Source organism: Falco cherrug, chromosome Z, assembly GCF_023634085.1.
Source record: "Falco cherrug isolate bFalChe1 chromosome Z, bFalChe1.pri, whole genome shotgun sequence".
Taxonomy (NCBI): domain Eukaryota; kingdom Metazoa; phylum Chordata; class Aves; order Falconiformes; family Falconidae; genus Falco; species Falco cherrug.
In genome coordinates this window covers 31,131,930-31,151,141 of record NC_073720.1, presented here as the reverse complement: position 1 = coordinate 31,151,141, position 19,212 = coordinate 31,131,930, and the positions used below count along the sequence as shown (strand labels likewise).

Below are 19,212 nucleotides of genomic sequence, written 5' to 3'. Positions count from 1 at the left end.
TAATCATATGAGCTTCTTTGTTAGAAATTTTTTTCTTCATTAAAGTGTGTTTTTTTCTAACTGATTACTTTTAGTGAGGAATTAAATATATTTATATATTGAGAATGCTTTGAAAAGTACAGTGTGCTGTGATTCAAAATGTGTCTAGCTACTGTCAGAGATGTTACTTCATCTGCTGAAGTAATTTAAACCATTTTAAATAGCCTCTTTGCTTATGGGCAGAGAAGCTCTGTTGGAGTGGTTTGAGAAGTTGCCACTCACAGTTGATGCCTGTTCAACCCCTTAGTGATTTTTATGCTCCATACAGAATCTATGCCCACCTCAGCCTGGCAGTTGAAGCTGGCTGCTCTGTGGTGGCATGACTGACGTGTTTGCATGGTTATGCTACATAAGACAGAGCCAGTAGCAGGGAGGTGGTAGAGGCTGGCATCCCCTACCATTGCTGTTGGTTTTGCTGAATGTGTCAGCTTGTGGTCTGAGAATCTAAACTAAGAGATCTTGATTTTTTTTATTGTGGAAATCTGATCCTTGGTTAATCTTATCCAAAGATTTTTCAGCTTGAAGGTAAATGAATTGGAGTATTTTTAGGTACTAAAGCTAATTTGGAAACTGGATACAGGTGCAGCTACATTGTCTCAGGAATAATAAATAAAAGTTTTCCTTTATCATTTTGGGGATGTTTTTCCTTGAAAAATTACTGAATAATTTTTTTCTTCTAAAACTTGACAAACAAGAATATGGTTTTTGGAAAACCAGAGATAACTTTTTTAAAAAGTTTATCAGTATTATTCCTATAGCTTCTTTTGAATTTCAGTGTGATTATTTTATAATGACATTTCTAAGGTAAAAGATGAGTTTGCCAAAGTTGGCTTGCTGTATATATTAATTCTCTCCCATTGTGCAAATATCTATAGTGTTTTCTGGGGTTTTTTGGTATGTGATATGTACCTGCACCAAAGGATATCTAGTGTGTATAGTCACAATGTGGGAAAGAATCTGTGGTGCTGCTATGTAGAGATATATTCTTAGTTCATGGCCGATGTCAGCCTGGGACTTGTGCAAGTCTTACGGTACATATATTCCAGTAGGTGTGCTTTATGATAACCCATATGTCATACTCTATTTTCAAAAATGTTTTTCCCTTGATTTGGTTACACAGAAGGTAAGGCTCATTTGTCTTGTGCTCCTAGTCAAGTGTGGGTTTTTTTAATTCTTGTTCTGTCTGTTACCCCATATCTTCCCTATTGCATGCTTTTCAGATGCTGCCATGAAGGAAGAACTATTAAGTTTATTTTTTTGGTAATTAACTGTAATTCTTCCTAACAAATCCCCCACCCCCAGCTTTTTTCAATAGGAAATATTGGTGAAAAAAAAAGAGTATATTTCCGTTAACTGTTACTTTTTTGAAGTATACTACATCATACAGCACCTGGTGCCGAAAATTTTCAAGTAAATATTTGCTGAAAAGTGTGTTGAAAGTATTCAAGTAAAATGAAGATTTTTCAGCTTAATCACATTCAAGTCTTTCTTTTTGTAAAGAAGCAAGACAAGTCTAGCTGCCCCATGTGTTTATCCCTTCATTTCTTGCCAGGTAATGTTCTTTTACAGGATTATAACAAGGAACCACCATATGACCATACTTCTTTTTGAGTCAGTTAGTCAAGAAATCTTACATTACTTGTCTGCTTTAGTTCGTTAAATGGACAACACAGTTCTCAGTAGTAGCAATTACGTTTTCAGTGCAGTTGGATCCATAAAATACGTAACAAATGCTGACTTTTTTGCCCATTGTCAAAACTGAGTTATTGTTCTAATAACCTTGCTTCTGTGTTTTAGCATTTGTTCTGTAGCGTAAAATCTTATGTTTTGTTTTGGTAGTTGAGGGCTCTTTAAATTCTGTTATTTATTCAGTATGTGGACTTCCAAATCTAGCTTGATTTATTGATTTTTATATGATTTGGTTTTATGTGATGTTTCAAATCTAGATCCTTTGAGCCCTGTGCCCTGTCTCTTAAGTGTGTTTTATTTCAGATTCAGGTAAGATGTTCAGGAAGCTCACAGTGTAATAAATTGAAAATAAGGTAGTGTAATAAACTAAAAACATAGGTGCCTAGGCACCTATGAGTGGGTTTATGTATATGTACATATGTATTTGCACACACAAGCAAGCATCTATTAGGAAAAATTAAATGCAATTCCTGTGAATAGTTTCATTAATTTAAATACCAAATCTACCTGTGTTTGTGTTATTGCCAAGTGCCTGTAATGATTCTATTTGACAACAAATGCCACATACTTTCGTATGATTTTTTTAAAAGGTTTTTAATTATTGTTTAGGACTCATAAATGTGAGCACGGCAATAATCTTAGAGTGATGGTTTTGGTCTGCATGAATAGGGCAAAGGTGAGATTGTTTCATTTTACCATGTGAATGTAGAAATAACTATATAAGAAACACCATTATCTTGCATATATGGCTTGGTGATACAGCTACTTGATTTGAGAAATGTATGTGATTTTGAACCCTGATACTATAGGCAGTAAAGTACTTGCCTTAGCTTCAAGGAGGTTTTTAGTTACATCCATGTTCTTACATAGCACAGTTGACTGTGAGTGGCATCATAGGAAGGTGTTTGCTTTCTTCTAAAATGTTAGGCTTTGCTACGGCCAGGAAAAAAAGATCAGCAATCTGATTTAATTGGTAACTTAGAGATTTCTAGATATTACTGATGCTTTGCGGGTATTTTTTATTGTAAGATACAGAGATCCCAGGCCATAATATGTGGTTCACTTTACAGTGTCAGAGAAAAAATCTTGCAGGTAAGATGATATTTTTCTTAAGTTTGTGGCAGATTGTGGATTTCACTCCTTTCAGAACGGTGGTGTCAATGTTTCTTTTATGACTTACATTTTTAGGTGGTATATTATGGGCATCATAGTGGGTTTATTATTTTCTCTTTTTTTTTCTTTCTTTTCTCCCCAATTGCCCTGCACAGAGAATTGTTTAATGCTTGCTTTTGCTGAGTCTAGTTCTGATTCATCATGTTTATGTGACTTACTGTAATCCGTTAGTTATAGTTTAACTTTCAAGTCTATATGTAATTTGGTTTTATTAATGAAGTACAACAAACAGCCTTATAAAGCTTTTCTCTTTTAATCTTACAAGGAAAAAAATCGGTATCTAAAAAAGCAATCACAAAGAAGAGGAAAGGTGTCACAAAGTCTACCATACCAGAGTTTCAGGTAAATTATTTTAAGTTTTGCTTTAAACACTTGAAATCTGAATGTCTATAAAATAAGTCATTTAGTTTCTGATGGAGACCTTGGATATCCTAATCAAAGTTGAATTTCCTTCATCTAGTTCACAAGGTTTAATCTGATAGTGCTTTTAGGAGTGCATTTCACATTTTCTTGGTAGAGAATGTTCTAGCACTTTTTATTATGTGCTTCTTACACACTGTTTCACAGTATTGTTAAAGATCCCAGATAAATCTGTTACAGGACAAAACCTGTAAAAACTAAAGTTGTTAATGGATTTTTTTCAGGTAGATATAGTATTCTTGTATAAAATTACTTGGGTTTTGTATGTGGTGTGACACTGTGATCCTTGAATTGAAATCTAGCTTGATGTATAGAAGGACTTGCAAAAAATTTGTAGACTGCTGGGTTCATCTTGCTTGCAGCTTTTACCCCTTGTCTGTATGTGACCTTTAGACCAGGGAGCACTAAGCAAACAGTACTAATTATGGTAAGGTGGTTTTATGATACTGTAATAGTTACAGTACTTCAGTTCTAAGTCACAATTTATTTATGCATGACTGCTTGGCTTGAAGTTCTCATTTGGCTGTAAATTTTTCTTTTTCAGAAAGCAATCTGCTATCCTGAGCAGTAGACCCACATTAAAGCATGACTGTTCTGTAAAACTCTCACATAGAATCAATTTATTCTATGATGATGATGTGTTTCAGGTGGAGCTAGTAGGATATCTGGTGATAAAATTGTTTAGTAACAGCCAATATCGAGATATTTGAGTGTACACTGACTTTTGTATTCTAATGGTAGTGACTAAAATGTTTCCTAGCAGCTCCAAAAAACAGGTAACATTAAAAATTTTTCCCAGCACATTACCTGCATGCCATGAAAGTACATGGTTAGGTTAGAAATATTTTTTTACAGCATTAAACCATTGCATTTCAGTAGTCTAAAACATTAATGCTTAGCCCAACTTCTTACCTAAGTGTAAAACTAAACATTATCACATTACCTAGGTGAAATGTTAATTAAAACTTAACAAAATAATCCTGGCTCTTTTAGTCAAAGCTTGTCTTTGTATTTGTTTTAGGCAAAGCTAAGACTGTTAAGTATGAGCAGTTTAATCTTATTAGGGAAGTTTTTAATAATTTAACCTGTCTTTTTCAAGAGGACAGGCAGGACTGGTATAAATTAAGAGTATTTGCAAATATTAGAACATTGATATTTGGAATACTGCTAAGACTTTTAGAGCCTAGTAAAGTATTCTTCAAGATACCCTTCTCCACATACATGGACACATAATGAAATTATACAACTGTTTGAAGGTGAGAGCATATTTTTTAAGTATTTGGTAAGACAGCTTGAGTATATAGAGGCCCTGTGAGTGTGCCAGGGAGGGTATAATCATAAGAATATTACCATTTTTAGATAGAGATATATATACACACACACTGGAGAGACTTGCTGCTCTCTATCATAGTTCGAATGTCATGGACAAAGCAGTAAAAGCATAGGTCAGTCAAAGTCACTCCTTTGTATGTGACTTCAGGCCTTATGTTAATTTCATAGCTCAAGGCTGCTTTAAAAGAAAAAACACAAACAACAAAACAAAAAACAAACCCAGAACAAAAGCAGATGCATGTTAAATTCTCTATACGAAAGAAAAAGACACAAGAAATGTCCTGGTTTTAATATCTTGAACATTGAGAAGTGAGTCTACGGCTTCACTGATGCAGAGTTATTTGGCTGTTGCATAGTTCCTTTTAAAAGAAATTCTGAATTCCAAGCTTATTACCACCTTTGCTTACTAATGTTTTAAAGACATTGCAGCAATTATATTGCATTACAGAAGGGACACTAAATGTGCATTTTTTGGATTTCTTTTCCAGTTAAAGTACATTTAGGTTTGGTAAGAAGTGCTTTGTCTCAGTCTTTCCTCCTTTCCCCTGACATATATACACATGTAGCTATACAGACGTGCATGTACTATAACTAAGGAAAAAAAAGGAACACATGCATTTTAAGGAACTGGACTAACTTCAGCTGTACTGTTTAAGTGTGTCTTAACAGTTTCAGTTTTATCAGCTATGGTCTATATTAAATACAGATACTGAAAGGGACTGTCTGGATGTTTTCCACATGGAGAAGGCAGCAATAAAAGAACAGGTTCATCAGAAATAAAAGTATAACTTGCAGCGGTTACACAGATAACCTGAAGTTAAGCATGAAACCCCACTGAAGTGAGTAAAAATTATGCTAAAAGGTTGGCTGAAGTTAAGGGAGGTGAGGAAGGAACATCAGTGATCTGGGGGAGTGCACTAGGTTTGTATTTATGAATAATCCTCAGATTAGATTTGTTTTTATAATCATGAATAGTTCATTTATAAATTCTGAGAAATGGATGATGGAAGAGCCCCCAGCTGGAATAGAGCTTGGTCCCTCTGTCTTCCCTTAAAAAAAACAGGGGATGTTTCCTGTCTTTCCTCCTTGAGGAGTCAGTGAGGTTCTTTGAGAGATTACTAAGATCTGAGATTGTATCCTAAGAGGAGAGTTGAACACTGAATTTGAAAAATTACTGGAATACTGAATACCTGAAGCCTCCATTATATTCAATAAGCCCATATTTAGTAAGTACTGTGCCTGATGTGAAAACATCTTTGTTGTAGTTGGCATGTACGTAATTAATTACATGACTTGTACATTAATCAATCTTTAAGCCACCACGCCGTGTTCTAGAGAATAGGGTCTAGCTTATCTTTCACTACCTTTGATCAATTATAAAGGAAACATTTTTTCTTATGATGGATGATTGGAAGGCATGTTCTTCATGACCAGTATGTGAAACTACCAGAAAGCTATCGGAATGTGACAGAATGATTAGATTGTAACATTAATACCTTCATTTTTGCCTTCACATTAACTTACCTGTTAAAACATACAAAACAATTTAAAAAGTCAGGGGTGTTTGCAGAAAATTGACTTGCTAAGTTCAGCTAATTAACAACCATGAGAAAAGAATACTGAAACATTAGGCTTATCATGAGAAATAGCAGCTAGATTCCATATTAAAATGTTCATACAAAATAGATTACACTTTATAACTGTTCTTTTTATCTTTCCTTCAAAATGCTGGCTTCGTTCTGTAAGAAGGGAAATGTTAACCAAGCAAGAGAAGTTTCAGAAATAGCTTCTTCCCAATCAGTGTGCATCTTTAGTACCTCATCTCAAATCCTGCTGTGGTTGAAGAAATATAAATTTCTTCTTGACCTTTTTTATAGTGGTTTTTAGTACAGTATTGGAGTATTTCAAATAATAAACTAAATTTTACAGTAAATCCTCTAAGCTGAGGTGCTGTTACCTTCCTTGTTTTACCAGTGGGCAGTTGGAAAACACATATTGGCCTCAAATGTACACCTCTCCTGATGAAAATTGGGACTTAGAGATTTGATTACTCTTCACTGTCACCCCCAGCCCCAAGACAACTTAACTTTACATATTGGCATTGCTTTTCACATTGACATACTTTTGATTAGTATACACTAACAATTTTGTAAATTGGATCCTTATGTTTCAAGTGACTCTTCTGAAAAGGAGAGACGGGACTGGGACCTGTGAAAAGTTTGGCCACATGAATTGTCTGATGACATGTAGGAGGTTTTTATGGTAGAGTCAAAGATAGAGTTGGTATTTCCAGGACAGCGTTCAACTAACAACATTGAAATCATCCTTCTCCTTACAAACTCTTTGCCTTCTTAGAAGTGAGTCCTTGAAAGAAATTCACCTGCTTATAGCTAATGAAGACAGTATCTTTCTTTGATTCGTAGTTCTGCTTAATCTTCGATCCATGGTACACTGGACTAAATGTGTCTCAAAGGAGAAAATAAAAAGCAATGATAAAATCTAAAAACTGAATTGTCATGTATATAGTCAAAGGAGTGGATTATAACTGTGCAGGGAAAAATCTTTATCCATGCCTTTATTTACTTATTTCAAGGGTTTGATGTGACAAACTTGTACCTTTTTATCTAATACTACAGTATTACAGATTTCAGGCCAAATGGGAAAAGCAAATCCAATATTTGGCTTCCAGTTTACATCTTACATATTTGGAACTTCTTCAAGGGCAGGATAGACATGCAAGTTCAACCTGGTAGTTACACATAGTAATGCTGTTTTCTGGGTTAAGAGATGAAACTTTAGCAACTTAATTTTACAAACATTGTCTACAGCAAGACAGTGCTAATTTCCTATTCATTTGCTATTTTAAACTTGATAAATGTAAACCCTGTGAACTTTAGTTTAAGTCACTCCAGTTTCTCAATGCTCTCAAATGTACACAAGTGTTATGAAAATAATGGCATGTATGTGTTAGAGGTTTCTGAAATTTACGTGTTTTGCTGAAGTGTCAGTTCTGTGTTTTAATAGTGAAACAATGTTTTTTTAATACACATTCACTATAAATCTAAAACTGCATGTGTAATTGAAGTAAAAATATATTGTCATGAATTACTGATTTGGAAAAAAAATTAAAAATCAGCAGTTGTATGATAACATTTTTGTGGATTTTTTCCTGTTTGGATTTTATTTCCTGAAATTAATGAAAGTATTTCCACCTAAGGATGTTCAGAAAGAAGCAAGTCTTAACATATGATATGGAAGAACTTAACAGTTTAGTAATTTCCAGTTTATTAAGGTCTTTAATTGCCCTAAATGATGGTAAGCCAAAACACACAGATTACTTTTGTTTGTCAGTTGTTTTTCAAGAAAACAGCATCCATATTTTGAAAGGAAAAACATAAAAAGCTGTTTTTGAAAGACAGGAATAAGAAAAATACTTTTTCAAAACATAGACAGGTAGGTACATTCTGTAGACATGACTAGGTTGTCTTTCAGGAAAACTCTGTGTAAGCATATAAAGTTACATTCAGGAAAAGTTGTTACAAGTATAATTACGTTACAAGTACAGCATAATCCAAGGCTGTTACAAGTATAATTACGTTACAAGTACAGCATAATCCAAGGCTGTTACAAGTATAATTACGTTACAAGTGCAGCATAATCCAAGGCTGTAACAAGTATAATTACGTTACAAGTGCAGCATAATCCAAGGCTAGTACACTTTAATTCACCAAGGACTAGTTTGATACTCAGACCTCTTCCAATTCATTACTACAGTTGAGACAGATTTGGTAGCTGTCATTCACAGAAGTTTTAAGAAGATACCTACATTTTGAAATGGAAGCTTACAGGCAGAGATGTGGTTTATATCTGAAGAATTAAATATTTATTAGATTTTCTTACTTTCAAAAAGACATTTTGTTACATTTTAAAATGCTATAAGGAAAAAATTAAATGGTGGCACTAAGTAATAACACATGCTTTTAGGTTTTATTTAATTTCATTGTACACTTTCCAAGTCCCATATTACCAAGTGTTTGTGTTCATTTGTTTTTTAGCTTATTTGCACTAATCTTGATGAACTCAGGGAATTAATCACAAAGATTGAGAATGAACTCAAAGATCTGGAGGACATTAAAAAGAAATCGGTATGTGACATTAAAAGCTTTCTCTTGTATGGGTATAAAACGGTGCCAGTTGTTTGCTGAGGCCTGTCAACCGAAGTTTTTATGCCTATTCAGTAACTGCATGAAGCCTCATAAGGTTAATAACTGGAGACTGTAAGCTTAATCTTTTCTGTATATAGTTCTCTGTTCACAATGTTTTTACAATAAGTAAATTCAGTAACTGTTTTAACACTTTTCACTGCCAAAATAAAATATGGATAGTGCTAATACCTTAGATGGAGTAGTTAATTTCTATTAAATATGTGAGCATTCTTCTGTGAAGACAAACTCTTAACCAACAAGCAGTTACAGGATAGAGTTCTTATATCTGCCTATGCAGTGCTGATCAGATCTTCTTGTGAGCTGACTCTTATGTTGCTTGTTAGGATTCCTAACTCCTTTTGTTTGCAAGTAAGTTATTAAAATTGGCTTTGCTTAATTTTTACTCAAATAGGTTGTACAGGAAAGCATGCTATCTGGCTTTTTGATACCAGATTGAGATACAAATTCTAGCTATGTACACTGGATCACTCAATCTATGCAACTGAAAACCTCAAAAGAGTAATGCTTAGACAAGAGAATCCAACATGTTTGGGATTTTGTAGGAGGCAATGATTCTCATAAAGATGGTGATTAGTTTTAAATACATAAATGGTACTCATTGAAATGGCTTTCTACAGCCAACTCTTCTTATTACTTACTCTTTATTGCAGTTTTGTTTATTAAACCTTCGATAGGCATTTCTGTGGCACTTCTATGATAAAAATGTTGCTTTTTCTATACCTGAGAAACTAGGCTGCTGATTTCTGTGAATGTCTTTAGTTTCATACAGAAACAATTCATTCTTAAATTATGTAAATAGGGGAGAGAGATATGGTAGGTAAGAGGCAATACAAATTAGGACTCTGAAAGACAAATTTCAGTGCAGATACTTAGCATAATAGCTGTTAAAATATCCAAAGGCATAAAAACAGACTTAACTTGAAATTATTTTGTAGCTGCTAAATTGCAGATTGGTTTTATAAGACTGTCAAGAGGTTATCAGAACAATAGCTCAACAATAGAAGAAAAAGCCAAAAATGAGAGTACATGCTGATGTGTCAATAATCTTAATACAGGCGAGACTTTTTAGTCTACTAGTAAAACCACACCAACAAGACTTCTTCAAGGGTAGACAAATGCTAAATATGTCATAATTGCTCTTTGGAGTGAAATCTGATAATGTCATTATGTAAATAAGTTTGATGACTTCAGCAGGAATACTATGTTTAGTTCTAATCACACAGTCTTAAAAAACCCAAACACTTCAGTAGAGCGGAGTTAAAATACAACTTATTCAGCATTCAGAAGCTGTGAGGTAAGAACGATCTTTCTGTGTGCCTGTATAGATCTATCAAATGGAAATTTTATGTAAAGAAGAAATGCTAGGACTAATTGCTGAAAAAGTTGTTATAAGGAGACAGTAAACTATTGATTTTTAAGCAATAATTATCAGGGAAATTTCATATTCACTTGAAATACAAATAAAAAATGTTAGATGACTAGTCAATAAACTTGACTTGCTAAAATGAGGTTTTATTTTCAAGGGAAGTCATTAGAACTTCATTTTTTATGTCTAATGTTCTGTGTAATTACTTCAGATATCTTAAAAACTGGAGGAAATGCAGATTTTCATTCTTTAGCTCTGACACAAATGACAGTGGCAGTTTCAGAAGCATCCAGAATAAAAGGTTGTTTCAGCTTTTCTCAAGTACCTGGTCTACCAAGTAAAAACACTGTTCTAATTTAGTGATGGAAATCTGACCTAATATGATAGGTTACATTAATAGGATGGTATTCATTTTGCTGCTGTTCATGGACTACTTTCTTGTTTTGACCCGAAGATGGTGGTGGTCTTACTACTTCTGGGTAACTTTATTGATTTCTGTTTGCAATAGTGACCTAGATGAAGCCACAGGAATCTTTCTTCTTTGTGACTAACTTCCTTGGTAATTCTAGTTTTAGTAGTTGTTAGCACATGCTAATGAGAAACCCTCAAGGCAAACTTTAAAGCTTATGCTAAAAACTAACATATATTAGAAATAGGGCCTGTCTGATTTATGTTGAGACTTTAAAGCATAACCTTCCTCTTACTCCTAACTGCCCTTTGTTTCCTAGGAGACTATTCTAGAGTACATAAAAGGAAATCCTTCTCCAGAACTTGGAAGTACTGGAGGCTGTAATGAAAGAGCTGAGCTGTAAGACTTCTTTTAACTTGAGTAAACTGTTAATTTTTTTGTAGGTAGTTGGACAGTTTGTATTTGACACTGTTCAGAACATCAGCTTGAGCCAACAAAAGACACGAGAGATTTTTAGCCCAAAGAATTTAGTTTGGCAAGTTAAAAGCAAATTAGCACAAGGTTATGTAATGGAAAGCCATGGGCAATTTTAAGTGTAGGCATTACTACCTGTTTCTTCTGAAAAATGAAAGAATAAACCTGTTGGAAAGGATTTTCACTGTTTGGTTCTGTATTTTTTGTACATCTGTATTGTCTTTTGAATTAGCTGTGACTAATAGTTTTACATTTAAAACATCTTGCACTTTTGCTTGATTACTGGTGAGTTTGTTGTAACAATTATGAGATTTCCCTTGTGCCAGTTTGCCATAATTGTTTAGAAAGGAAAATTAAAATGACCATAGTTCTTCAATATTTTTTTAAACAGAAGTTCAACTCAGTCTTGGTGTTATCACATACTAGACTGCTTTGCTCTTGAACTGTAGCCACAGTTCTGAAGCAAGGCTGCAATTTCACATAGCCTTTCGACTGAATAAGCCAAAACTGCTGCCAAATAAATAGTTCCTCCTCCCGGTGTCTCTGGCACTCTTGTTTTTATATATAGATAGACAGATGGATGTACTCACAGCTTATATTTTCTGTGCTACCCCATGAGAGAGGGTAGCAAAGTGCTCAGCTGCATGGTGATAGAGTTAGTCTGTGATAAACCTGACGACTTTTTTACTGTTGTTGAGGTGTTTGTAACCCAGAGCAGTTTTCTAGTGCAATTTATCATGCAGTTGCACAAATATCTGCACTTGTATTCTGCCACAGTTTGAGGGGTCACTCTAAGAACAGGAATGAACACCTGGGGGCAAAAGGCAGTGGGACTGCTTTTGACAGGAAAAGTGCCATTTTCTGGCAGGTGAAATTGTATGTTATTTTAAAAACAGGAGTGCTCTGAAAAGTCTATCCCTTCAGCTACTAAACAGTTCTTCTCCTTACCATCTACTACATTTCTAGAGGGAGAGGAGAGAATAAGTTAGTCGGATTTACTATTTGAGTGCCTGACTGGAAATCAGAAAGCGGGAGGTACAGAAAGGGGACTTGAAGGACTTGAATCTAATGCTCTGTGCACTGTCTGGCAAAAAGGTGGCGGTGACTTCCTAAGGAATGTCTAAGCTAGAATATCTTCTAGCTTCTGTACGTTCCTTAGGACATCTGAAGTGATATTCATTTTAAAGCAATGTAACTAAAAAATAGAGTAAAAATGGAATGAATAGAAAAAACAAAGAATTTACAGTAATAAACAGATTCTAGTAAAAATCATATCTGTTTAGTTGGTAATACTGACATAGGTAAAATGTTGGGAAAGTCACAAGCAGTCAGTAGAAAATTATGAATCTGAAGTAGAACATATTGGCTAAAAACTCTATTGAGATTTTATTGCATTTTTACCTTGTTTGCTGAAAATTTAGACTGTATATATAAGCATGGCAGTTCAGTTGAATGTGACTCTGAGAAATTTCTTACAACTAGCAAACTGATCAAGACATGCAAAGTAGCCTAATTCCACTTGAAAATCTATTTGCAACGATACAAATGAAAAACAAATTTTGACAACCGTGATAGTGAAGCATTCATCTAAGTTTTCTATATAATATATGAAATCTATTTTATGAGAAGAGATGGTGAAGTAGCACCTGTCAGTTTCTGATAGAAACTATCAGTTTCTAATATTTTGAATCCCATTTTTCTTGTTGTCTTCTGTGTCAGGTAAAATCAGTGGGAGTTGCAGGGTGAATGGAAATCTTTTTACTGCCTTTTAGATAATCAGCTTCTCTTGTAATCTGAAGTCACTTTTTTCTGTGAAACTGTTAATTAAATTATTATTTAAGTTGTACGTATTTAACTGTTGCATATCATAGCAGAACTTGATTTTTTTAAAAGAAAAAATCCTTTCTTGCCATTTTGTAGTATGAAACTGACAGGATTTCAGATACTTGTATCAAATAACTTTGGGCTTTTTTGCAGAATGCCATTTTGCAAGCTGACTTTGTCGTGAGCATGTTCATTGTAAAATGAACTGGCTTTTGACAAGGGCAATTAATTCTAGACCCTGTCCTGATTATGTTAAAGCATAGATTGTCTTGTAGAGAACATAAACATTGGAAGTTTCCTTGTTTACTGAAATGTAAGACTTTATTTTGGTAGTGCCATTGGATTTGAGTCATTCCCTGCAAGTCTGATTGGTAAGTGTGTAGCTGTCTGGGGAGTGAGAAGGTAGCTCCCTGTAGGAAGAGAAGTGAGAGAAAGGTGAGAAGAAGGAGAATTACTTAGTCAAAGGACACTATCCAAGTTCATGGCTAATTAGGGTTTGGAGAAAATGCATCAAAGATTTTATTTTTTTGCAGAGGTCTGTTACACTCTGTTGTAAAAAAACACTCTTCATAAAAATGTAAAAACGTCCTTTATAAAGCTTTTGGGTTCTGCCATCTTCTAATGTTGTTCCTGAACATTTTAATTAGACAGTCATACTTGTCAAGACAGGTGAATGTCTGTCTGTGTTTGGGAGTGGATGTATTTTTTAAGCAGATGAGTCAGGAGGGCTAAAAACAAACAGGTTTTCTCCTGTTCTAAGCGCATATTACCTGCGGAAATGTCTTTCAAGTGCACTTAAAGATTCAATTAAACCCACAGGTTCAAGTAAAAAATATTTAAAACCTCAGGCATAAATCAATTGTTAGGATATTGAGCTATCCAAAGGATTACATTGGGCTGGGATGGAACATAGTATTTTCTGTGTCTGCTTTTTTTTTTTCATGTTCCAAACAGGCAGCTTTTAAATGTATTCATAGAAAGTGGAAGTATCTAAACTAAGAGAAGAGACTGTTTTCTGGGGTTTTTTTTGTTAATTTGCTACACTTTACTTAAAAAAATGTTAATATATGGCAAAAAATAATGCAAAATGGCTCATTTACTGAATCAGTTTATAAAATATTTCTTCTGTGTACACTAAAGAAATGGAAAATATTGCCATATGTTTGAAAACATTCAGTAGTGAAACTGTTTTTAGACAAGTCTCTACAGGGACTTCCCAAGAACGCTCAGTAGAATTGATGTAGCCATCAAAAATAGATTAGGACTTTTACTAATATTTTAGTGAATCGAACCTCAACTTTACAAACAAAGTGGAAAAAAATCACTGTCTCTTCTCATTTGGGCCTGGTGGAAACCTTAATATTACTGGGTTCAGTCATCTTCACTTTTTTGCAGGAGGTAGACTTCCTTCTTCTCATTCCTCTCTTCTCTTCTTCTGGCCTCTTCCCCCACTCCTGAGAAAAATGTGTACCATGCTTGAGGCTTTTGCATGTAGAAGTTTTTAGTTATACTTGTTTTCATCTGTATTACTGTTTATGTAAATGTACATGTAAACAACTAGATGTCTCTATGACAGTTTTGCCATAGAGGTACTACTGTATGTTCAGACCATTTCACAGTGCTTTGGATTTTGGTCACTTAGTATATTACTTTGAAAAAAATTAAGGCATTCCTGTCACCACATAGTCTGAGAAACCTGTGTTTGCATGCACGTTCACAGATTTAAACTGCAGATGAAGAGATTCTTATTCCAATAAATAATTAGGATAACAGAATTTAATAGACCTGCTTGAAGTCTTTCAGCTGAAACATTTTCATTTTCAGCTTAGTTTCTGTGTTACTGTGCGTTTTTGTCTGTAATGTATCTAACATACTCTGTTTTTCCATTCTTTGTCCCAAGAACTTGATTTGTACTGAAGTCACTTCCTGTCATTGCTTCTCTCTGGCTTGCCTGCATCTTTTAAAAACACTGATATAAGCCCAAGACATTGAGTTTTGAGTCTGAAATTTACAAATTTACATCCATGCAGTGTCTTCTGAGAAGAGATTGAGCATGTGGAGCTTTTGGAAATCCAACAGCTTTTTAGTTGTCAGCCAGCTATTTAGTTGGATAATGTGAATAAATAAAGCCAATTTTAGGCTTCAAATTTTGAAATCTTCTCCACAATAATTACATTTTATTTTCTGTTATTTCTGTCTTCTGATTTTTTAGCTAACTTCCAATTTTTTGTCCCAGTCTTCAGCTTTTCTTAGCTCCTCCAGTATCATCTTTTTCTGTCTTTATTGTCTAGTTTTTTCACAACTATTTTATCTTAGCTTCCCATGATCCTTCATGCCTTCTCTTGTGAGGCTAGCCCTCCAATAAATGTTTGCTAAGAACCTTTCCTTAACCCACTTTTATCATGTACCTTCCTACAGTTCCAAAAGTGAAAGTGTGGATTCTACATCAAAGATATGAATGTGTACTCATATTTAATCTGGGACCTTTTTGTCATAAAGACACTACTGTAAATTCAGAACACTTCACAGTGCTTTGGATTTTGTTCAGTTAGTATATTATTTTGAAAAAGTTGTTGAAGGCATTTCTGTCCCCACACAGTTATTACGAAACAGCTGTTTAAGATGTTCAGCTGAAGAATAGAGAAATAATGTATATCCAGAGTTAAGAAGATGCAAAATTCAGCTATATGGAAGGCAGTTAAGTGAGATCCAGAACAACTTAAAAACCATAACTTTTTTTTATAAATAGTTTAGGATACTACATACTTCTGTGACTCATGAAGAAACTGGATGTGTAGGTTATTTAATATCTTGAAGCTTTTTTAAGGAAGATTAAAATGTGACAGTTCAGTGATGGATAATTTCACCTTTCTGAGTTAGACTCAAAAAGATAGTAAGATCATGCTGATAATAAACTTTCTCCTGTTTTTGTGCTTTATATCTTCAAAATAAATGTGGTAGATTGATCAACACAATGATGATCATGTAGTAATTTTGTGTAAGGAAAACACACAGAACATGTGACTAAATGGCTGAATGAAAAGTCATTTCATCGTAATGAGTTATGAGATAAAGACACTCTTGGTAGCAAGAAATTTATTGGTGTTTTTTACTTCATTTGTTTGCAATGCTTAATAAAAGTATGGGATACCATTTTAGGATATAGCATGGTGTGATGGGATATCTAGGTCATGGAAGTGCAAGCTCAAGTCTTTAAAAAAAAGTTTGAGGGCTGATAAAAGATTATAGCTTTTCATTAATTGCTGATAAATGCTTAAAGATAAAATTTATTAAAGATGTCATAAGTGAATTTCTTTTATAATATACTACAAATAATTCTTACTGACTATATTCAGTCCCAGTCTTCAAATAACATATAATCATAGAATAGTTTGGTTGGAAGGGACCTTAAAGACCATCTAGTTCCAACCCCCCAGCCATTGGGAGGGACATCTTCCAGTGGCCGAGGTTGCTCAAAGCCCCGTCCAGCCTGGCCTTGAGCACTGCCAGGGATGGGGCATCCACAGCTCCTCTGGGCAGCCTGTTCCACTGCCTTATCAGAGGTTAGCTGTTGATAGATATTTATAATATTCAGAATGACATTGCTGAAGGTAAAATACAAGATACTGACTTTCAGGAACTTTTACGGAAAAGTAGAAGATAACTCTAAGCATTTTGAAAATGAAAACACTTTCGATTATACATGAGTTTGTATAGTAGGAATACATAATCTCATCATACATTCTTAATCAAAACTGCCGTTGAAGTAAGTGTCTGAAATCTTACTCTTTGGCCCACAAATTGGTTAATAAGAATGTTCAATATCAATCCACATCAGAATTGAAAAAGTTATCAATCTCTTTTCTTTAGGTATCTGATGTCCAAAGCAGCTGGAGATCACCAACTCCCTCTCTGTGTGACATCACTAGAAAACGCTAGACTGGTGATGTCACACATACCACAGAACCCCGCTGCAGAATGGAGCAGGCCTATTAAGGGTAAGGTAAGTTGTCTCCCTCCACCACCACCCCTTTTTAACAATATTGCATGGTTTTATAAGATTTATAATTTTCTTTGTTTTATGTCCCTGGGATATAAAGTAAAGATGAAAGAAAATCTTATAAAACTGCATAATATTGTGGTTGTGTGTGTGTTTATTTAAAAACAAAAAAAACCCTCCCCTAAAAAGTTCAGTCCTTACCCCGTATATCCATATCCTGGCTCCAGTCTGCTTTGGGGTTCCATGATGAGTATGCCAGAATAGTGTATGTTGAGGCATCACGGAGAGTGGAGTCAGCATTTCCTGGCTGCTCTGGATGTCAGAAACCTTATTTTAAAAGGTAAGTTTTCAGTGATAAATGTGTTGAATGTCTCTCTCTGTTTATATGGAAACATTCAGCATATTACTAAAATCTATTTTTATTGTGTTTGCATTTTTAAAATACACTTGTAAATTAACACAGCTGAAAGTCTCATTTTATACTTGTCTTCTGTCTAGGACTTTTTTCTCTTTTGTACGGTTGTCAATTCCTTACATTGTGTTTCCAGACAAAGATAGCATTTTGTTTGTAACTACCTGGAACAAGACGGTAACTAAGTTCTGTTTAACATCTTTAACAGTGATCTGGATGAGGGGGATCAAGTGCACTCTCAGTAAGTTTGCGGACACCACCAAGTTGGTAGGGAGTGTTGATCTGCAGGAAGACAGGAAGGCTCTGCAGAGGGATCTGGACAGGCTGGACCGATGGGCCGAGGCCAGCTGGATGAGGTTCAAGAAGGCTCCGTGCCGGGTCCTGCACCAGCCCCACACAGCGCTACAGGCTGGGGCAGAGCGGCTGGAAAGGGCCTGGTGGGAAAGGGCCTGGGGGTGCTGGTCGGCAGCCGGCTGGGCAGGAGCCAGCAGTGTGCCCAGGTGGCCAAGGAGGCCAGCAGCACCCTGGCTTGTGTCAGAAGCAGTGTGGCCAGCAGGGCAAGGGAAGGGACTGTCCCCCTGCACTGGGCACTGGTGAGGCTGCACCTCGAACCCTGTGTTCAGGTTTGGGCCCCTCACTGCAGGAGGGACGTAGAGGGGCTGCAGCGTGTCCAGGGAAGGGCAAGGGGCTGGGGAAGGGGAGGAGCAGCTGAGGGAACTGGGGTTGTTTAGCCTGGAGAGGAGGAGGCTCAGGGGAGACCTTACTGCTGTCTACTACCTGAAAGGAGGTTGTAGGCAGGTGGGAGTGGGTCTCTCCTCCCAGGTAACAAGGGAGAGGACAAGAGGAAATGTCTTCAAGTTGTGCCACGGGAGGTTTATATTGGATATTAGGAAACATTTCTTCACCGAAAGCATGGTCAAGCATTGGAACAGGCTGCTGAGGGAGGTATTCAGGTGGAGTCACCATCCCTGGGGATATTTAAAAGACATGTAGATGCAGCACTTAGGGGTGTGGTTTAGTGGTGAACTTGGCAGGGCTAGGCTAACGATTGGACTTGATAATGTTAAAGGTTTTCTCCAACCTAAATAATTCTATGATTCTAGAAGTCAGATCCAAGGTATAGAAGCAGTTGTACTGGGAATGTGAATTACAGATCACATAAGAACATAACTGAGTACACACCCAAGTTATGTACTGGATATTTCTATTTAAATAATCAGTTAGGAATGCAGGCTGTCATCAGACTTAGAATTTGCTCAAGTAAATTGAAGAAGAACAGTTTCTTCACACATCTGTTAAGACCAAGCTCTTCAGTGGTAGAGAAAGACTTGTTTTTACATCTGAAGTACTGTCTTGGGTTGATGTAATTGCATAATTTTAGTTCATGTCTACTAACAAAAACCTGCTGGATTCCAGAAGGCAGTGCATACAGATCTCCATTTCTCCAGATGCTTGTTGACAAGAGGACTGAACTGCAGGGCTGTAATAGCTATTCCTGTATAGTAACCCTGCTGTTTCACTAAACCATTCCTGGTGGGATTTTTTTTGAACTGTATTTTGACGACTAAGAGTGGAACAGTCATGGCTACTCTGTGGTCAGTTCCTTCTCCGCTGCCATTATGTTGCATTCGATTAGTTAGTTAACCCATAACATCAGATCATACTCAGAGGTTTTTGTCTTTCATTGTAAGGAACTCTGCAGTACTTGAAAGGGACATTTGAAGATCTCCCCACCTTGAAGCAGGGCTATTGTCAGTGCTTCATTAAGCATCCATAACCCGATTAGCCACCTTCTGAAAACCAGAAGGAGAGAATGGCAATTCAACAGCTTCTCTGCACAACCTGTTC

General features: G+C 35.7%; 1 protein-coding gene across 3 annotated transcripts in view; it reads left to right on the top strand.

Annotated features, from left to right (window-relative positions):
• Positions 1-19,212, top strand: part of KIAA2026 (KIAA2026 ortholog) — a 55,517-nt gene that overhangs the window by 20,769 nt on the left and 15,536 nt on the right. For 2 of the 3 annotated variants that reach the window (XM_055698817.1, XM_055698819.1), the window contains 2 exons: positions 3,167-3,243; positions 8,709-8,798. In XM_055698817.1, coding sequence (XP_055554792.1) covers positions 3,167-3,243; positions 8,709-8,798 — 167 coding nt within the window. The remainder of the gene's footprint in view (positions 1-3,166; positions 3,244-8,708; positions 8,799-19,212) is intronic. The other variant, XM_055698818.1, reaches the window with a different exon arrangement.